The 20,409-nt window shown below is 39.2% G+C and overlaps 1 protein-coding gene across 1 annotated transcript in view; it reads right to left on the bottom strand.

The window, feature by feature from the left end:
• Positions 1-20,409, bottom strand: part of PREX2 (phosphatidylinositol-3,4,5-trisphosphate dependent Rac exchange factor 2) — a 300,507-nt gene that overhangs the window by 207,867 nt on the left and 72,231 nt on the right. The window contains exons 2-6 of the mRNA XM_027973014.3: positions 16,835-16,906; positions 13,465-13,587; positions 11,076-11,180; positions 5,649-5,750; positions 2,255-2,416 (exon numbers count right to left, since the gene is read on the bottom strand). Coding sequence (XP_027828815.2) covers positions 2,255-2,416; positions 5,649-5,750; positions 11,076-11,180; positions 13,465-13,587; positions 16,835-16,906 — 564 coding nt within the window. The remainder of the gene's footprint in view (positions 1-2,254; positions 2,417-5,648; positions 5,751-11,075; positions 11,181-13,464; positions 13,588-16,834; positions 16,907-20,409) is intronic.

The following is a 20,409-nucleotide window of genomic DNA, read 5'->3' as shown; positions in this document are numbered from 1 at the left end:
CCAACTGGCTGGGCCCTGCTCCAGACAGCATTCCCTCTAAAGTCCTAAAACTCTCACATCACTGTATGGCTGTGTCTTAGGCAATCATTTTCAAATCTGACTCAAGGAGACTTCATCTTGCCACTCTTTTTGGAACTGACACTCATCTTCTCTGCCCTATACCTGGAACTGTGGTCACATCAGATTTGCTCCCACCAGTTTCCTCTGTCCCCCGGTTCCATTTGTCTCTCCCACTCTAAGTTCTATAAGCCCACCGAAGAGGGTGAGGCTGGGACAGCCACTGTTGAGGCTACAAAGGACATAGTATGGACCACACAGCCTTATTCCTTTGAGTAGTTAACTGGCCCTGAACAGTGCAAGAAATAGCAACACTTTTAAAGGAATCTCTCATTTCTGCAGGGGCCCCAATTTTTAGGATACACAGGAAGAAGAAACAAAATTATGACAGATTCCATTTCCCGAGAGAACCGAAAAGAGTCTTATGAAGGTTTTATTTTGGTCAAAGTCCTGGCAGAAGTCACTGACAAATCCTGCAGTTTAAAGCAAGTTTGGTGTTTCTTCCAATGTTTGAGTGACAACAGAATGGCAAAGCAAACTTTCCTCCATTTTTCTCAACCCAGCAGGACAATTGTTTTCAAGAAAGGAATTATCATCATGAATCAACTGTAAAATACACAACCATTTAAACTGATTGAAATAGTAGCATTCAGGCTGAAATAAGAGTGACCCTGAATACTTGAAATGAAAGAATACAGACAAGGAAGAAGGGAAATCAGATCCCAGTTAGCATTTTAAAAGATTCATGGTGAAGAATAGACAAATAGGAGCATTCCCTGGGGTCAGTGTTTGAGGTTTCTTTGCAAATCTGAAAGGATATAGGTTAGGTCTAAATGGAAACCAACAAATTGAAGATAAAAAACAAATTAGTTAATTATAAAGCCCTAAAGATAAAAAGAACCCGCTTGGATTTGTGTGATAATATTGGTTTGCGAACATTTTGAATCTTTTTACACTTTAAAAATATTATCTCAATTGCTTACTTTATAACAATAAGAAATTATCCTAGTTGAAAGCTCTTGATCATCTAAATTAAGTCAATTTAAAGAAAAAAATTTAGTTTATTCTTTTGCTGTTGTTGTTGTTGAGTTGCTAAGTTGTGTGCAACTCTTTTGCAACCCCAGTGACTGTAGCCCACCAGGCTCCTCTGTCCATGGAATGCACCAGGCAAGAATACTGGAGTGGGTAGCCATTCCCTTCTCCAGGGGACCTTCCCAAACCAGGGATCAAACCTGCGTCGCCTATGTCTCTTGGATTGGCAGGCAGATTCTTACCGCTGAGCCACCAGGAAAGCCCAGTTTATTATAGTTTATTATAGTGCTAAAGTAATATATGGGCTCTCCTTGGTGGCTCAGATGGTAAAAATCCCACCTGCAATGCAGGGGACCCATGTTTGATCCCTGGGTAGTAAAGATTCCCTGGAGAAAGGAATGGTTATCCACTCCAGTATTCTTGCATGGAAAATCCCATGAACAGAGGAACCTGGTGGGCTATGGTCCATGAGGTCACAAAAAGTCAGACACAACTGAGCGACTAAGCACACAAAGTAATACAGAGCTCCAGCTGCATGAACTGACAATCAAAATTACTACAGTTGCAAACGTATCACAGATTCTGAATATCACTCTTCATTGGCTTTTTTGTCATTTCAAAAAGTCTTTCTTTAGTGAATCATGAAACCATAAAATTTGTCATCTCAAGTGCACCTTAAAAATCATGTCTCAGCCAGTTCCTTCATCTTTGAAATGAAGAAATTCAAATTTAGAGAGATGAAATAGAATAACATTCACCATGAAATACCTTGTTTAGAGTCTGAAAATAATAATATCAGGGCACAGGTTTGGAATCTTTCTCTCTCCAGGACTCAGGCTATGGTTATGGACAACTAACCGAAGTTAAGACTGGAGAAAGGATTATCACACTGCACAAACACTGAGCTATCAAAGTTTATCATATACACCATTGTGATCGGCTCTACTGCAAAGCTTTCAGGTTGAAGTAAAATCAATTAACCACCCCTTGAAAGATATTTAAAAAGAATAATGACAGCACTTTTTGGAAACAGTTAGAGCCCTCTACCATTGTCTAGAAAAAGGACCATTTATGATTCAGTCCCATCCAATGCCAGTAACACTACGCACAGCATAAGACATAACAAAACTATTTTAAGATCAATTGTTGAGTCAGATGACTGTACCTCCCAGCCTTCGATATGAGACTGCCACTCCTCTAAAACTTCCAACTTTTCCATCTGTCTCTTGGCCTCGTTGATGTTGGAACAGACGGCTTTCATGGCTTGGAGAGCTTCCATGAGTGCTGCATAGTCACTGTGTTTCCTTGGAGTCCGCTTAAGCAACTCCTGTTTATACACAAAAAACAAACCGCCCTTTGATCTTCAGCTTTCTGGGACAGCAGATTCAGACTGACCAGGAAATGAAAACTGCGAGAATCGTGAGAGCCACTTTCAGAAGTGACATCACAAACTCCACCAAGATCAAGACCCAAAAAAAAAACCACTGAATGAATACGCGTCACCACCTGCATACACCACAGTCACTTTAACTTTTCCCTTAAAATGATGTTGTTTTTAAAAACGAAATTAGATATCTCCTTTCAAACTATCAAATATCTCACCTACAGCATGTAATTTTTTAATATGATTTATGTTTTTATAATTTTTATGTTTGACTTGCGCTCCAAAATGAGGACTTCTTTATATGTTGATTTCATTTCTTTAGTGTTTAAAAAAAGGGTAAACCATCAAACGAATATGTCCTATAATTTAAAAAATAATTTAAGTCCCTTACTAACACTTTTTGAGAAACTATAAAAAAGTGTTATAAATAAAGCAAATTTCTAAAATGTCCTATATCTAGTAAAAAAGTAATTTATAAATTCCACAATAGTCCATCATTAAAGGAGCAGTTTATGCTGTTTTTGCCAACAACTTGGTTGTTTCTCTCTTAGTTTATTCTCTACAATGAATTCTATATACCCTTCAATAGATTTTTCTTTTTTTTCTTTTTCTTTTTTTTTTTTTTTCCATTCAGGATATCAGACTAATCTTTAATCTTATAAAAGGTCTTATTTAGAAGCACAAAATTAAACATCTTCACCCACTGTCTAGACAGCTGTGACCACATTGCTTTTTAATTAGTCATTTTTTCCTTACGACAGTTGCCATCATCATGTAACTAACACAATTAGAGAAATCTGGAGGCAAATCTTGAAGAGAATTTTCTAAATTCTTAACACAGTGGGAAAATATGCAGTTGTTATGCTCTCTAGATGTTCTTTATTGTTGACAATTCTGCCATCAACTTTGACCCTGCATTCAAAATATTCACACTCTGTTTGACAGAACCAGCACCAAAAGGATCCACATTACTTCACTGCCAAGGTCAGGTTTAAAAAGTTATGCTGGATCACAAATCCATAAAAGAGAGATGCAGGCTTCTCCAGAAACCCTCAAGTCTTAGAGTTACTTGTAAATTATGTGAAGTGGTGAAGGCAGTCTATGGGCTATGACTGGGGGCTCCCATGGGCCTGTGCCAAGTGGGTATCTCTGGAATTGAGACATGAATTTAGATACTGTGAGACAGCAAAAGAAATGACCAGTAATAATCTGTCAGTTACTGGCTATGAACCCTGTGCTGGTTGGCCAACCCAGTAATATCAAGTTCTATAAATAAGACCAAGGTATCTTTTCTTTAAAACACTGCCTAATCCCCTAATGTTTTCTAATGAATAAATAAAAACCATCCCAAATTAAACAGAATACCAGCTCAGTTTTTCAGTTGATGGTACAATGGAGAAAAATATCAATACCAATATATATACTGCACAAGTAGTTTTTTCCTGTTTATCTGTGAAGATAATTTTTCAAAAAGCAAAAAGATGTCATTTCTCCAAGACTTGAAGATGCTCTGAATTGACCTTTCTTCCTAAAGCAAGGATATGTCCATGTTCCTATCTCTGAGGTCACCTGAGATCATCCTTGGTCAGAAATGAGTTGATTTAGAACAACCACTTGACTTGATATCTTTCTTTTAATATCACCATCCCTTCTGATTCTTAAAACAAATCCTCGGGATTCCAAAACCAGGAATAGGAATAACAGGAGTAATGAGAATGCATGCAAATTTGTCACCAAATCAGAGGTCAGAAGGGACTACCAGAAAGATGGGAGTCACGTCTGCATCAACCCTGTATACTCCCTGAAGACGGTGCCACAGTTCTACAGACCTAGACATCCCTGTGCTAGCTTCTCTCGATGTGAGCTAACCAAGCGATTTACACTTGTTTTCTTTCAATAAGAAATCCTTTTCAAAGAAAATTTTCACGTATGCAACTGACAAAAACTATAATGAAAAAATATATTTATAGTTCAAATTCATAACATCAATTTCTCAAAAAGTAAATCAATTAAGAATACCAGTTGGAAAAAAAAAAAAGAATACCAGTAAGTATGTCCATAGCATTTCTGAGTTTGTTTTTTAATTTAGATACTAAGAAGTAGTTAATATATTAAAATAAATCAGAATCAAATACACATGAGTAATAATGGCTAACATTTATGGAATGCATACTATGCTAAATGATTTGTATAAAATAGCTTAATCAATTATTAGGTACTCCTTTATGTATATGAATATATATTTATGTATATCTGTGTATACATAGATATACATATATACATATATGTATACATAGATATACATACATTTACACATTCCTTTAGGTATTTATTATAATTTCATATCATCATCATTATTTCTGTTTCATACATGAAACCCATGCCTTTAAGAGGTTAGATTACAATCTCACTCATGCAGCTAGTAAGCAGAAGGCGTAGGACTTGAACTCAGAATTCAGATGTTCAACTACTACCCCCAACTGACTATTCAGATGCCACCTTTCCAAAAAAATTCCTTTCCAGAATTACTATTCTAATCTATTCATATATCCTTATATTATGAGCAATATTTAGTACATTACAATGTGTTTTCCATAATAAAACTTTTGATCATTTGTAATGAGGCCATGGATCTACGATCATAGGCATTTCCTGTCTTCCAGAGGCAGAGTTTTCTTATAACTGTCCTTCCATGTTCTATCATTTATTATTCCATGTGACCCACTCCATTACTTGTAATAATGACTGAAAAAATAGGCTCTGAGATTATGTAACTTAGCCTTAACTTTATTAGCATCAAGAAGTCACCAGTGGTTGAGGAAAGGAAAAAAAATACACCAACAGCAGGTTTACTGAAGATAAAATAAAGTGCTATATAAACTGGTCATAATGTACTTAATGGGATTTATCTTGAAACTAATGTGTTTATACTAAAGGTAACTCAAACAAGTATTGTTTTCTTATGAAGAGCACAAAAAGTCTCTATTCCCAGACATTTGTTACCTACTCTCTAAATAAATTAGTGACAAAATAGCTTTTTTTTTTCCAATAACTGTATTTGTCTTTTCTGTAGAATGTCAGACTATTTTGAAAATTTTTTTATTGTTAAAAAGATCATCAGCAAAAATATACAGGTACAAGGGAAATGCAACAATGAAGAAAACACAAAAAGTACCTTCAAAAGTAGAGGGTATTTGCATATTCTTTGTATTGGCGTTACCAAGTATCCTTCCAGAGGGACATCTGTGTTCTTCCGTCCTCCGAGCAGCATGCAGTTCTGGGGTGGAAGTACAGACAATGAGTTATATTTTTAAGCCTGATTCTCTCATAAATTTGTCTGTTGAAAACTTGTGAAAGCATGTCTCTGCATAACTTCTGTCTCTGAGAAATGCATGTGTGTGTGCGCTCAGTCATGTCTGACTCTTTGTGACCCCATGGATGGTAGCCCACCAGACTCTTCTGTCCATGGGATTCTCTAGGCAAGAATGCTGGAGTGGGTTGGCACACCCTCCTCCAGAGGATCTTCCCGACCCAGGGATTGAACTCACACCTCCTGCGTTGCAGTCAGATTCTTTACCACTGAGCCACTGGGGAAGCCTGAGAAAAGCACATTTAGTTTCAAATAAAATTTACAGGAGAGAAAGGAAATAATTTTGCATTTCAGATTAGAGACCAAAATGTGTTTTCAGTCTTTATATTGAAAATGAATTCACATATATCTACCTGAGTATGAAGTCCGAGGAAGAAGACAGAAAGTGAAAGATGGAGGAATGAATTAATGGAGAGATGCTGAGTGGATGGATGGATGTGCTGAGAAAAGAAACAGAGATGAACGGACGAATTAATGGAGAGATGGATGAGTGGATGGATGGATGGATGGATGGATGTACTGATGGATGGATGTGCTGACAGATGAATAAACAGATGCACACGTACATATACACACATCATGCTTGGGGAGAGGTGTAGTGATGCAGAAGATCAGGCCTGGAGATGACTGGGTTCTCCCCATGCCCTGCCATTGGCAAGTGATGCAACTCGGACCAATTTCAAGGTTCTAATTTTCCTCTCTGTTAAACAGGCCAGTTTTAATCCAGTGATCTCTAAGCCACTTTGAACTGTAATACCTCACCAATGATACTGGATAGCCAGTCTCAGAGAAGGAGGTCAGATATGATCTCCTCAGAGGCAAGATGAAAGGAGAAAACTCAAAGCCAGCAATCACAATGAAATGAAATGGAAGCAGCTTCTGTTTACTGAAAGTGACAGTCAAGAGAATCGATGCTGATCCTCTTAAGCATTTCATCTTTATTCTGTGTTTAAGCTACAGTGACAATATAAAAAAAATTTTTTTAATTGTTTTAATTTAAAAATTTTTTACAAACTTTTTTTGGCTGTGCCACAAGACTCATGAGATCTTAGTTCCCTGACCAGGGATTAAACCTGGGCCCTGGCAGTGAAAATGCCAATTCCTAACCACTGGACTGCCAGGGCATTCCCTAAAAAATAGTTTTGAAACTGGTGTCAAAACCTGTTTCTGCAGCACCTATCATGGTGACTGGCACAGAGAAAGCAGATAATAAATATTCAGCAAAGGAAGAAAAGGGCTCCTCAAGCATCATACTGATAATTTAATGACCTGTATACCACTATCTTTTAAAAGACAGTCTTACATTCAGCAAGAGGAGAGACTGAGTGCTGAGCAGGAAAGGAGATAAAAGGAACAATGGTGGAAACAGAACAATGCCACCCACCCCACCCCTGCCCCCACTGCCTTGAGCAATCGAGTTCAGCTCCAATCTGTGCAACTAACTGGGCAAAACCAGGTCCATGACTCACTTCACCAGCAACCTTAGAGCAGCAAATAAGTGTCCCATTCAAATCTGTTCTTTGGGGATTTCAACCCCTATTGCAATCAGGTCATCAAAGTAACTCTTTCCACCTGTTATGGTACTATCCCTGGAGAAATCCTATGTATTAATAACATATCTACATACCATTCTACTTCCAGTGATGTTTCGGTGTTCCCGTAGAGTGAACACTCCTTATACATGCAGCCACCTCCTGTACCTAGCCCTGGGCTAAAGCACCCTAAGCAACTTATGACTGTCTAACTTGCTACTGGGGCTTCCCAGGTGGCTCAGTGGTAAAGAATTCACTTGCCAATGAAGGAGACACAAGAGACGTGTGTTCAATCTCTGGGTCAGGAAGATACCCTGGAGTAGGAAGTGGCAACCTGCTCCAGTATTCTTTTCTGGAGAATTCCATGGACAGGGGAGCCTGGTGGGCTACAGTCCATGGGGCCACAGAGAGTCAGACACAACTGAGTGATTAAGTAGCAGCAACCTGCTTTTCTTATCCATTAGTACCACATAGACTACAAACTCCCTTCCTAACAGCTGAGATTGGTTGTCATTTTTTCTTTTTAAAATCTTTATTGGAGTATAGCTGATTTACAATGTTGTGTTAGTTCCTGCTGTACAGCAAAGTGAATCCATTATACATATACACAGATCCACTCTTTTTCAGATTCTTTTCCCATATAGGTCATTACGGAGAACTAAGTGGAGTTCCCTGAGCTGTACAGTAAGTCTTTATTAGACTGGCTTGTGAGAGTCACCTCTCTACTTATGTAGACAGAAAATATATTTCCTAAATAAGCTCCCAGAAAGTGGAAAGTGGAGTCACTCAGTCGTGTCCGACTCTTTGTGACCCCCCATGGACTGTAGCCTGCCATGCTCCTCCATCCATGGGATTTTCCAGGCAATAGTACTGGAGTGGATAGCCATTTACTTCTCCAGGGGATCGTCTCCCGCATCATAGACAGATGCTTTACCATCTGAGCCACCCCAGAGAGTCCGCCAATCCTAAAAACTTACTCAGGTGATGGCATATGCAAGTACCCAAAATTATAACATCATCATCCCATATCTGTAAACCCTTAATATTTTCCAAAGGGTGATTGCTATTATCCCTATTTAATGAGTAAGGAAAATGGCACCAGAGAGGTAGTGAATTTCCTAAAGTCATCCGGATAATTAGTGTCCACTTGGTGCCAAGGCAAGAACTAGCAAAGCCAGGGTCTTCCTAACAGCAGCTTCTGGAACTTTGGATATGTAGCAGAGGCCCAGCTCTGCTGAGAACAGAGTGCCCTGAGGGGGATAGCAGAGTTGTGAGACTTCACAGGGAGCCCCATTAGTCCAAAGGTGCAGGAACTTCCTCTGGCCATGTCAGAGAGAAGAGATCGGTAAATTCTTTTCCCCAAAACAACTGATGTGTGTGTGCATGCTAAGTCACTTCAGCCATGTCCAACTCTTTGCAACCCTATGGACCGTAGCCCTCCAGGCCCCTCTGTCCATGGGATTCTCCAGGCAAGAATACTGGAGTGGGTTGCCATGCCCTCCTCCAGGTGATCTTCCCGACCCAGGGATCAAACCACCTCCTGTGTCTCCTGCATTGCAGGAGGATTCTTTTACCATTGAGCAACCAGGGAAGCCCAAAACAACTGTTATAGTAAACTAAATTGTGGGCGGGGGGACAACAATTTCAGGACTCTGGAAATCAACTGAAGTCAACAAATTGAGAAGTGTTTATTCATGAGAAACTGCTGAACTTCAGGTAAGAACAGAGGACTTGGTGGCATTCTTGCCTGGGCTCTTCCCTTTCTTCCCCCACTTCCCCACCCCTGCCAAACAGGCTCATCCTGCATCGTGGCCCAGTCACAGCAGCACTGGCTGCAAACCAGCTATCAGAGGGGACTGCAGAGGGCAAAATCCCACACCCAGGAGTGTTGGCAATGTAGCACACTGCCTAAGAAAAATGGGAACGCTCACAATTACGCTAGCCTGAGACTTCGGTCCTGCTTGGGGCAAACGTCAGACTGTGTACGTGCAGAGAAGAAATGAGATGATGGCCCCTTAAGAAGAAGAACCCAGGTCTGGGTTGGAAGCTGCCTGCTCTGTGAATGTGTCCCCCCACACTCCCACACAGATCCAGAAATCAGATGGATCGTGATGTTCAATTTACCTCTGACAAATTCCCAACTGACCACTAAGTTAAAAAGTCAGAGGAGTGATGCCTAAAGGGAAAACTAAGTTATAAAACAAAGACTGAGGGAAGTCGGCGGCAGCAGCTGCATATACAAAAGACACAGATTCTCAGATTCAATCCAGGCAAGTTACTAAAAACAAAACAAACAAAAAGATAATAACCAGCCTCAGGGAAACAAGACTTCCTAAGTTAAGATGCATATTGTATTCCCTAGACAAATTATTAATAAAAGAGAAGACCTGAACATAAACCCTGTCTCAGCAATTCTACTCTAAGTATTTACCCAAGAGAATGAAAATGTATATCCACACACAGACTTGTACATGAATATTCATAATATTAGAACTGCCCAAACTGGACATATCCTGACTTTACTAAGAAATCTTTCTCTCCGAAATGACTTCAAGGATCTTCAAGGCCCCCCACTACCACAGTCAATTGTTGATCCGTTATTCATAAACTGGCAAATGTATAAATAAAACACAATGGAATATTATTCAGCAATAACAATGAATGGAGTATGGATACATGCCATAACAAGGATGAACCTCAAAATCATTTTAGTCAGCAAAAGAAGCCAGGCATTACAAGACTGTATTGTACTGTATTCCATTTGTATGAAATCTCCAGAAAAGGCAAACCTAGAGAGATGGAGAACAAATAGGTGACTGCCTAGAGCTAATAGTGGGAGTGGAAATGAGTTGTAAACAGGCATTTTATTTTTCCTATTTTAGAGCCTGATCCAGGCTCTAAAACCGGATAGTGGAGATGGCCTCTCCAAAATATCACTGAATTCTATTTACAGTGAGGTTTTCACTGGCAATTATGATGTTTAAGTAACTGCCAAAATATGCATTTATTTGTACTATACTAAAGAAATTAAACACAGATTTCTCTCTTTTTATGAACGGTGAATGAAGAATATATGTAGGAGAAAGGTCAGTCTTGAAAATTCTTTTCTACCATCCCCACAAAGTGTTTCCTTCCTGTCACTGCCCTACTTAGAGCTCTCTAAGCAGCAGTAAATGAAACTCTAGAGACTGGAGGGATATAAAAGCAATGGTGAACTCTGGCATAAGCATCTTCTCTTACTAAGAACCTGTGGTCTCATAACTCATCAACCAGGAGGGGGCATGGCAGTGTTTCTCCGTGAACAAGCTTCTCCCAACTCTCGCTTCTTTTCATTTTCTTCATTCATTTCATTTGTGTGTGTGTGTGTGTGTGTGTGTGTGTGTGTGTGTGTGTGTGTGTGATTTTAAGAGTATATATCAGAATGGCCAAAAAGTTCATTCAGGTTTTTCCAGATGATATAACAGAAAACACTTAAACTTTTCAGCCAACTCAATTTATTACTATATACATTTACTGAAGTACAGTTGATTTACAGTCTCACTTCTTACATTTCTCAAAGGATTCTCTAGCTTCCTAGCAGGGATATGTTAAAAACAGATGTCACACAAGCAGTTCTAACACTACCCTGATGCTATTCCTTGGCTCTCAGTGGACCTATCAACAAATAACAGCATATGGTGACACATAAATATATACTTACCAGCAGAAATGTCCGGATTGTTCTTATTTTGTTAAGTTCAAAGAGCAATTTCTGTGCCTTCTCATGATTACTACAATATTCATCATAGATGCGAAACTTGTCTTTCTGTAAATTTAAGAATACATTAGAGTCATTTTATTAGCCATTTTGAAACATGAAGGGTGATGTTTATGAACAAACATTATTGTTTACTACATTTCAAGAGCCATACTGTGTGTATATAGGAATATGTTTATTTCTTCTGACCCATGAAGGGATGGATCTAGGAAGGGGACAGACTTCTATTCATAACAATCCAATATGATGTACACAATAAAAGGTAAATGAACCAAGTGGTAGCAGATTACAGACAAGAGAGCATTTAGCTTCACTGGGAGGGTTCAGTTACAGCTTTAGAAAAGATATCATACCCAGGCAAGAGCAGGGAGATGAATCTACAACTCCCCAGCAGGAAGAGGGAAGAATGTAGTTTGGTGGAAGGAAAAGCTTGTTTCAGATCGTAGAAGAACAGGACATAGTGCCCTGCAGGTCACATGCACCAATCTGGACAGTTTAAAAGGGGCACTGACAAAGCAGACAATATTCAGCAACAAGCAACTAAGATAATGACAAACCTTGAAGATGTTACATCTGAAAGGTCATCTCAGAGAGACTTGTTTGCATATAAAAGTAAGGAAATGCAGCTACTTTCAAATAGCTGTCGTATTTATTATAATGGATTTACAAATCTTTGTAGCTCCGAAACACAAAACTAGGACCACTGGGTGCAAACTGCAAAGGCCATGATGGGCAGTGACAGGCAGATTCCGGATTAATATAGCGATTTTTCCAACGATTAGAGTTACCACTAAAAGTGATCAAGTAAAAGCAAGATGAACAATCTTCACAGGTGCTACAGAAAGAATACTCTCCTAAAAGGAGAAATGTCACACCACCCTGATCTCTAAGCTCTCTTCCATCTATAAGGTTTCTACAAGTGACGATGATTAATATCTATCAAAGCGGTCCAAATAAAAGAGGAAGACACAGAAAAGGTAGTGATCAAAGAGTAGAAGAGAAGTGTGTCCTCTGAAATTTCTAAGACACGCATTTAGAAACACTGAGTGCTATTTTATACAGCCAGCAGAAAATTGATTGAATGACTTTATTTCAAGAGATGGTATGAACCAGAAGAAAACAAACTTCAGAAAGAGTTCAGCTAAATTCGTGGCTGACAGATTCATAGTGTGTTACTGAGGAAATGGATGTCAGGGAGCAAGATTCCCATGTGCAACCCAGGACTCAGTAACCCAGCAACCACTCCAGCTGGCAGGAGATCTGCATTCTTTCATGAAGGGGAACAGTCTGGATTAAGTGGACACAAACACACGTGACTTAGAGTTGTACCCAAGGAAAGTGTCATCTCCCTATGCTCAAGGAGTCTCTCTCTTTCATAGAATTATTTTTACAGAATATTTTCTGATACTTAAAATTACATGTACAGAGTCTGCTCACTATATAGATCTAGAAACTACACATCATTACTTTATAAAAGACCATCTATAAATTTAAAAATAAATGAAAATGGATTTCAATGACAAAATACTCATACACGATTTTTAAACAGAACACTAATCGTATAGCATTTTGATAAATAAATGGATTCTAATGGGTATTCTGAAAATTAGCAACAGGAGAATGATAGAAATAGAGGCAATACTTTTCTTTTGTCAGTATGAATGCCCTTTAGTTCTGAAAACAATTTTCACTATACAGGTGGCTTCTTACCTTGCAAATCGACTGCATAAATAATTTCAGCTATCATGTGTAAAGAGATGAAAATGATCATACAAGCATGACATCTAATTTGAAACAACTGAGTACTGACTGGCTTGCTCTTCTTCTGCACTGCTCCGTACAAGCCTCTGAGAAAAATTCAGATGCAAGCATGTGTGTACCTTGAGGGACCAGGTCTGTTCATCTCCGGGTTTGTCAGAAGTCAATGAACAAGAGAACATTTTGACTAACACAAGGCTCATCGCACCATTATAAGAGTGAGGATTTTCTGCCTCAAGAGAAATGCTCCATGTTTGAGAGTAACATAAAAATCCATTCATTATGAACAGCCTGAATATTCATTAGAATTCAAAGCTACAGCGGATGCGAAAAACTAACTCGTTGGGAAAAAAGAAAAGCCTGTTTATTCTGCACTGAATAAAATGGATGATGCGAGGCCCCCTCCCCTTTTCTTGGCTCTAAGTGGAAGATTTCACTGGCCTTAAAAGACCCCAAACTTTTTTTGGTGTCAGATTTTACTTCTAACGCTGAATTCCCACATACTACTCTGCCAAAAGGGAAACCTTAAATGCTAGGGGGGAAAGCTTTTAAAATAAACAGAAATTGATCCTACAAACTGAAGAAAGCAGGTTCCCACTTCTTGCTGAGCGTTAGGTTCTGGATGTAAGCACTCTTCCACGACCTTTAAGAATTCTTTATGTACTGCAAGTATATCCTCAATGTTTGAGAACAGCATCTGTAAATAAATGTGTAAATGCAATAGTGAGGCAAGTTGGGAAAAAAAATCCTATGGGAATATAGTATTTTCTCTCCACACTGAGAACACTGGTGGAGAGCTGCCCTTTCCCACCCACCTGGCTGGCAGAGCACCCATTCTGTCTGGACGTCTGCTCCCCTCCCACACAATTCTGGAAACCACCGAAAACCTGATCCAAGTTCTCAGGACAATCCCAAGTGACTGAATCCAAGCATGACAGTCCCATCCCACAAACGACAGTGGGCGGCAGGTAGAAAACCAGACTTGCTGGCCGGCTTTAGAGGAAGGGCTTCTCTGCTCGTAGAAGTTATTGCTATGAGCATCAAAGTATTGTCATGTTCCCGTGAGTAACAGAAATCTTTTGCTTGCAACTAAAAGCACCCAAACTATTAATAAAATACTTCATGGTAAGGAGAACAGATAAGTTATTACTCAATTCAATGGGAAATAGAAATGCCTATAAAATTCATGGGGACTTTTTATTTTCAGTAAAATAACAGAGCAAGTTAGGATCCAAAATAGATATCAATAATTACATGTACAGTTTAAATGAGCAGTAAAAAATAAATAAATAAAAATAAATGAGTAGTAACAACTATGGCATGATTCTCATTTACTATCTTTTGCCCTCTTTTTTCCCCAAAACTCTTCACAATTTTCCTTCCCTATGGTTTAAAAGGAAATGCTCATACATTTGCGAGCTGAAGGTATGGTGCGGACATTTTCTGCACCAATGGACCATCCAAATCATTTGCTCCTCAGGAGTCAGAGCCTAGAATTCACAATGAGCCACATCCCGCCTTCCAGGCCCCTCCAGTAATCCTCTCACACACGGTTCAACTCCCTTCCCCTCAAAGACTTGGAAGTTTTGGGACTTGAGGTTATTTTTCTCCTTCCTTTCAAACGTTTCCAAGGTCTTGGCAAAAAAAAAAAAAAAAAATTCCGATCTTCTACACCATCCTCATAACCCTCCATTTCTTTTCCCAAATCCTATTTTCTTGTTTTCTCGCTGTCATCCACACAGGTGCCTGGCACAGAACTTATTCTGTGGCATTATGCTTATACTTCCCTGGCATTCCTCTCCTTGTTATTCTTTGGAACTCTGAATTCAAATGGATATATCTTTCCTTTTCTCCTTTGCCTTTAGCTTCTCTTCTTTTCTCAGCTGTTTCTAAGGCTTCCTCTAACAACCATTTTGCATTTTTGCATTTCTTTTTCTTGGGGATGGCCTTGATCACTGCCTCCTATACAATGTCATGAACCTCCGTCCAGAGTTCTTCAGGCACTCTGTCTCGCAGATCTAATCTCTTGAATCAATTTGTCACTTCCACTGTATAATCGTTAGGGATTTGATTTAGGGCATACCTGAAAAGTCTAGTGGTTATCCCTATTTTCTTCAATTTAAGTATGAATTTGGCAATAAGGAGTTCATGATCTGAGCCACAGTCAACTGCCAGTCTTGTTTTAGCTGACTGTATCAGAGCTTCTCCATCCTTGGCTACAAAGTATATAATCAATCTGATTCTGGTGTTGACCATCTGGTGATGTCCATGGGTAGAGTCTTCTCGTATGTTGTTGAAAGAAGGTGTTTGCTATAAACAGTGAGTTCTCTTGGCAAAACTCTATTAGCCTTTGCCGTGCTTTATTTTGTACTCCAAGGCCAAATTTGCCTTTTACTCTAGGTATCTTGACCTCCTACTTTTGTATTCCAGTCCCCTATAATGAAAAGGACATATTTTGGGGGTGTTAGTGCTAGAAGGTCTTGTAGGTCTTCATGGAACCACTCAACTTTAGCTTCTTCAGCATTACTGGTTGAGGCATAGACTTAGATTACCATGATACTGAATGGTTTGCCTTAGAAATGAACAGAGATCATTCTGTCATTTTTGAGACTACATCCAAGTACTGCATTTTGGACTCTTGTTGACTATGAGGGCTACTCCATTTCTTCTAAGGGATTCTTGCCCACAGTAGTAGATATAATGGTCATTTGAGTTAAATTCACCCATTCCAGTCCATTTTAGTTCACTGATTCCTAAAATGTCGATGTTCATTCTTGCCATCTCCTGTTTGACCACTTCTAATTTACATTGTTTCATGGACCTAATGTTCCAGGTTCCTAAGCAATACTGTTCTTTACAGCATCGTATTTTATTTCCATCACCAGTCACTTACACAACTCAGTGCTGTTTTTGCTTTGGCTCCACCTCTTCATTCTTTCTGGAGTTATTTCTCCGCTGCTCCCAATATGTAGCATATTGGGCACCTAACAACCTGAGGAGTTTATCTTTCATTTTTCTACCTTTTTGCCTTTTCGTACTGTTCGTGGGGTTCTCAAGGCAAGGATACTGAAATGGTTTGCCATTCCCTTCTTCAGTATACCACATTTTGTCGGAACTCTCCACCATAACCTGTCCATGTGGGGTGGCCCTACACAGCATGGCTCATAGTTTCATTGAGACAAAACTTTGCCAGCAAAGGTCCATCTGGTCAAAGCTATGGTTTTTCCAGTAGTCATGTATGGATGTGACAGTTGGACCATAAAGAAAGTTGAGCACCGAAGAATTGATGCTTTTGAACTGTGGTTGCTGGAGAAGATTCTTGAGAGTCCCTTGGACTGCAAGGAGATCAAACCAGTCCATCCTAAAGGAAATCAGTCCTGAATATTCATTGGAAGGACTGATGCTGAAGCTGAAACTCCAATACTTTGGCCATCTGATGCGAAGACTGACTCATTAGAAAAGACCCTGATGTGGGGAGAGATTGAAGGCAAGAGGAGAAGGGGATGACAGAGGATGAAAATGGTTGGATGGCTTCACCGACTTGATGGACATGAGTTTCAGTAAGCTCCGGGAGTTGGTGATGGACAGGGAAGCCTGGTGTGCTGCAGTCCATGGGGTGGCAAAGAGTCAGACATGACTGAGCGACTGAACTGAACTCCCTGGCATTCCAGTGGTTAACTCTTTGCTCTTTAAATGCAGGTGGTGAGGGTTCGATTCCTGGTCAGGGAGCTAAGATCTCACATGCTTAGTGGCAAAAAAAAAAAAAAAAAAAAACCATAAACCAGAAATGATATTGTAACAAATTTAATAAAGACTTAAAAAAAAAAAAACAGCTTATACTGGAACTGGAGAGAAGTGGACAAACCCTGAGGTAACATCCCACGGGTGACATTTTATCTGAGGGGACCATGTGCTGGGGTCAAGGGTCAGCTGCACCTCCTCACCTTCACAGTTTCTTCTGTCACATTTTTGTCAAGCTTCGATGCTGCGCACTGGTTCATCCGGTGCAAGAACGCCTGCAGGAAACAAGAAAAGATATTATGAAGACAACATGGGGTTAACCAAATAACTGAGTGTTGATCCAAATCAATTATTTTTTTTTATAAGAATGCAGTAACTATCAAGTGTAATAGTTTTGTTGTATCAATAAAAGACAGAAACCTTGTGCATTGTTTGTTTCTCCTACCTGGGGATTATATTTCCTTTATAGTTTGGGACAGGGCCAAAAGTGATCATGTGGATATGAATTAAATGTATTTACCAAGATCTTAAAGTTCTGCAGTAAAATACTCAGAGTTAAATGTTGCCTAAACATCTAAGTCTTGTGAAGCACAAAGGATCAAAATTTAGCCAAAAGGGGACTTTTAATATAAACAAAAGGGCCAGAAATTCTAAAGGGATCCCTTTACAAGTGAGAGAGATTGAGGGAGTGAGGAAGGAAGGGAGAAAGAAAAAGAGACTTTTAAGAAGGAATGGAAGAATTTCCCATCCTCTCCTGACTGCCCCGAGTTTTTGTATTTCTGGGATCGGGTTCAGAGCTCTCTAAAGCCCTATGGTAGGCAAATAAGTTCATTAGTATTTCAAAGATCTAGACTCTTCCTGGTGGTCATTAAGCCCGTGATGAAATAAGCTATTATTTTTACAAAGAAAACAAAAAAGAGTTATTTATACTGGGCCTTAAAAATGTTTAGAAGGAAAAAAAAATGACTTTCCATCCAGCAAATCTGGTCTGGGTCCTCAAAACAAGGTCCATTAACTACCTAGAGACCAGGCAAGATCATTCCTTCCTTTATCTGTCCTAAAAGCTCCAGCTACTACCTGCCAAGTCAGGGCACACAGAAGCTGGAAGGAATCTGGAGATACTCCACCAAACAAATGAAAATTAATGTAAGAATGTCTGTAGTGTGCAAGGCTCCTCTGTCTATGGAATTTTCCAGGCAAGAATACCAGAGTGGGTTACCATTCCGTTCTCCAGGGGATCTTTCCAACCCAGGGATCAAACCCAAGTCTCCCTCATTGAAGACTGTCTCAGCCACCAGGGAATCCCATATTTACAAAGATTTAAAAGATTAACAAAACACAGGATTGTTCATAATATTCCAAAATCATTACCCTCAAGACATTGTTAATAACAATACAAAATGACACAACACTTCTGAGGACAACTTAGTATAAATCTCAGATTTTTAAGTGGGCATTTCCTTTAACCCAGCAATTCTATCTCTTGGAATTTATCCTAAGAAAATTTTCAGACAAGGGGTTTCAATGTATTGATTATAGAATTAAAAACAGGGGAAACAACTTAAAAGCTCATCATTAAGGGGATCATTTAATATATTATGGTACATGCAAACTACAGAATACTGAGAAAAAGTGTAATCAGAAGTGGAATGAGATGAAAAGTATATATACATATATATGTCTGTCTACAACAGATATCTGTAAAATATTGTTTGGTGAAAATATGACTAAGCATACTGGATGTACACATACATACATACTTTCACATATATATGCATGTTTGCATACATATCACATACATGTGTACCCATGTATAATGTCAGAGTGCGTTCATACTAAGAAAAATATGTGGCACACACTAAAATGCAAACAGTGATTACTTCCAGGTGGTAGGAAAGTGACCTGTGTATGCTTTCTTATTTCCAGAATATCTGGCTGTGTTCATGTTAGAACTTTTGTAGAACTTGTGTAAAGAGAAAAACAAAACTATCTAAAAGAAACAAAACAACTGAACTGCAGCATCTCACTCCTAGCTTTAGCTTCAGCACCATCTTGATTCCTGATTCAGTGGGTTCACGTTTCAGATTCCGTAACTTCAAAGCCACATCAGTACTAACAGCCTCATCTGAATGTAAGAATTCAGCTGAATTAAATAAAATGAATAAGAAAGTATTGGATGTCACCTTAACTTTTTTATTAGAAATTTGTAATACAATCTTTTAAAATACTATCTAAAGTTAGGTATAATTGGCAATGGAGAGAGATTTTCAAATTTTCTGGCTTTAATACCCATTTTAATTAGTGTTAATCCTTATTTAACTTATATGCAGAGTACATCATGAGAAACGCTGGGATGGAAGAAGCAGAATCTGGAATCAAGATTGCCGGGAGAAATATCCATAACCTCAGATATGCAGATGACACCACCCTTATGGCAGAAAGTGAAGAGGAACTAAAGAGCCTCTTGATGAAGTTGAAAGAGGAGAGTGAAAAAGCTGGCTTACAGCTCAACATTCAGAAAATGAAGATCATGGCATCCGGTCCCATCACTTCATGGCAAATAGATGGGGAAACAGTGGAAACAGTGTCAGACTTTATTTTGGGGGGCTCCAAAATCATTGCAGATGGTGACTGCAGCCATGAAATTAAAAGATGCTTACTCCTTGGAAGAAAAGTTATGACCAACCTAGATAGCATATTCAAAAGCAGTGACATTACTTTGCCAACAAAGGTCCGTCTAGGCAAGGCTATGGTTTTTCCAGTGGTCATGTATGGATGTGAGAGTTGGACTGTGAAGAAAGCTGAACACTGAAGAATTGATGCTTCTGAACTGTGGTGTTGGAGAAGACTCTTGAGAGTCCCTTGGACTGCAAGGAGGTACAACCAGTCCATTCTGAAGGAGATCAGCCCTGGGATTTCTTTGGAAGGAATGATGCTAAAGCTGAAACCCCAGTACTTTGGCCACCTCATGCGAAGAGTTGACTCATTGGAAAAGACTCTGATGCTGAGGGGGGTTGGGGGCAGGAGGAGAAGGGGACGACAGAGGATGAGATGGCTGGATGGCATCACTGACTCGATGGATATGGGTCTGAGTGAACTCTGGGAGATGGTGATGGACAGGGAGGCCTGGCGTTCTGCAATTTATGGGGTTGCAAAGAGTCGGACACGACTGAGGGACTGAACTGAACTGAACCTAATTTTCAATTTTAGGGTTTTTTTTTTAACAATATCTTTATCAAAAATGCCCCTTAGCTCTTCCCATTTATTCTTAAAACAGCATGATGCTCTGACCACCGAGTTTACATTTCATATTGACCACATAGGAAACAGAACCTCTCATGCAAGCAAAACTTAAACTTCACCTCTACATTTATAAATCTTATCATCATAAACTAAACTCAGTCACATTCTGAAACCAGCAAATTAAAGAAAGGAATAGTGCAAATGAGTCAAACTATGAGGCAAAAGAAAACATACAACCTAATAAAGTAAACTCTATCTTTATCTGACTTTTTATCTCCTTATCCTCCGTGACAATACGGAACTTTTTGTTTAACTGCATGTGAAACAAAACCTGGAACTTCTTAGCATTTCTAACCAAGCATTTATGTTTCCCAAGAGCCTCATCTTATATAGCAGTGAAGGCAGAATTTAGATGCTTGCTTGAGAGGGCAAAATCATGAAAAATGACATTTTCTACAAAATGTGTAAGTCTTCCTTTCTGAAGATAAATGATGTGTTTTCAGAATCAAACTTTAATAACCAGAATCTACAGAGT

Source organism: Ovis aries, chromosome 9 (assembly GCF_016772045.2).
Source record: "Ovis aries strain OAR_USU_Benz2616 breed Rambouillet chromosome 9, ARS-UI_Ramb_v3.0, whole genome shotgun sequence".
NCBI classification, from domain to species: domain Eukaryota; kingdom Metazoa; phylum Chordata; class Mammalia; order Artiodactyla; family Bovidae; genus Ovis; species Ovis aries.
The sequence above is the reverse complement of the archived record's forward strand: the minus strand, read 5'-3'. Positions and strand labels throughout refer to the sequence as shown.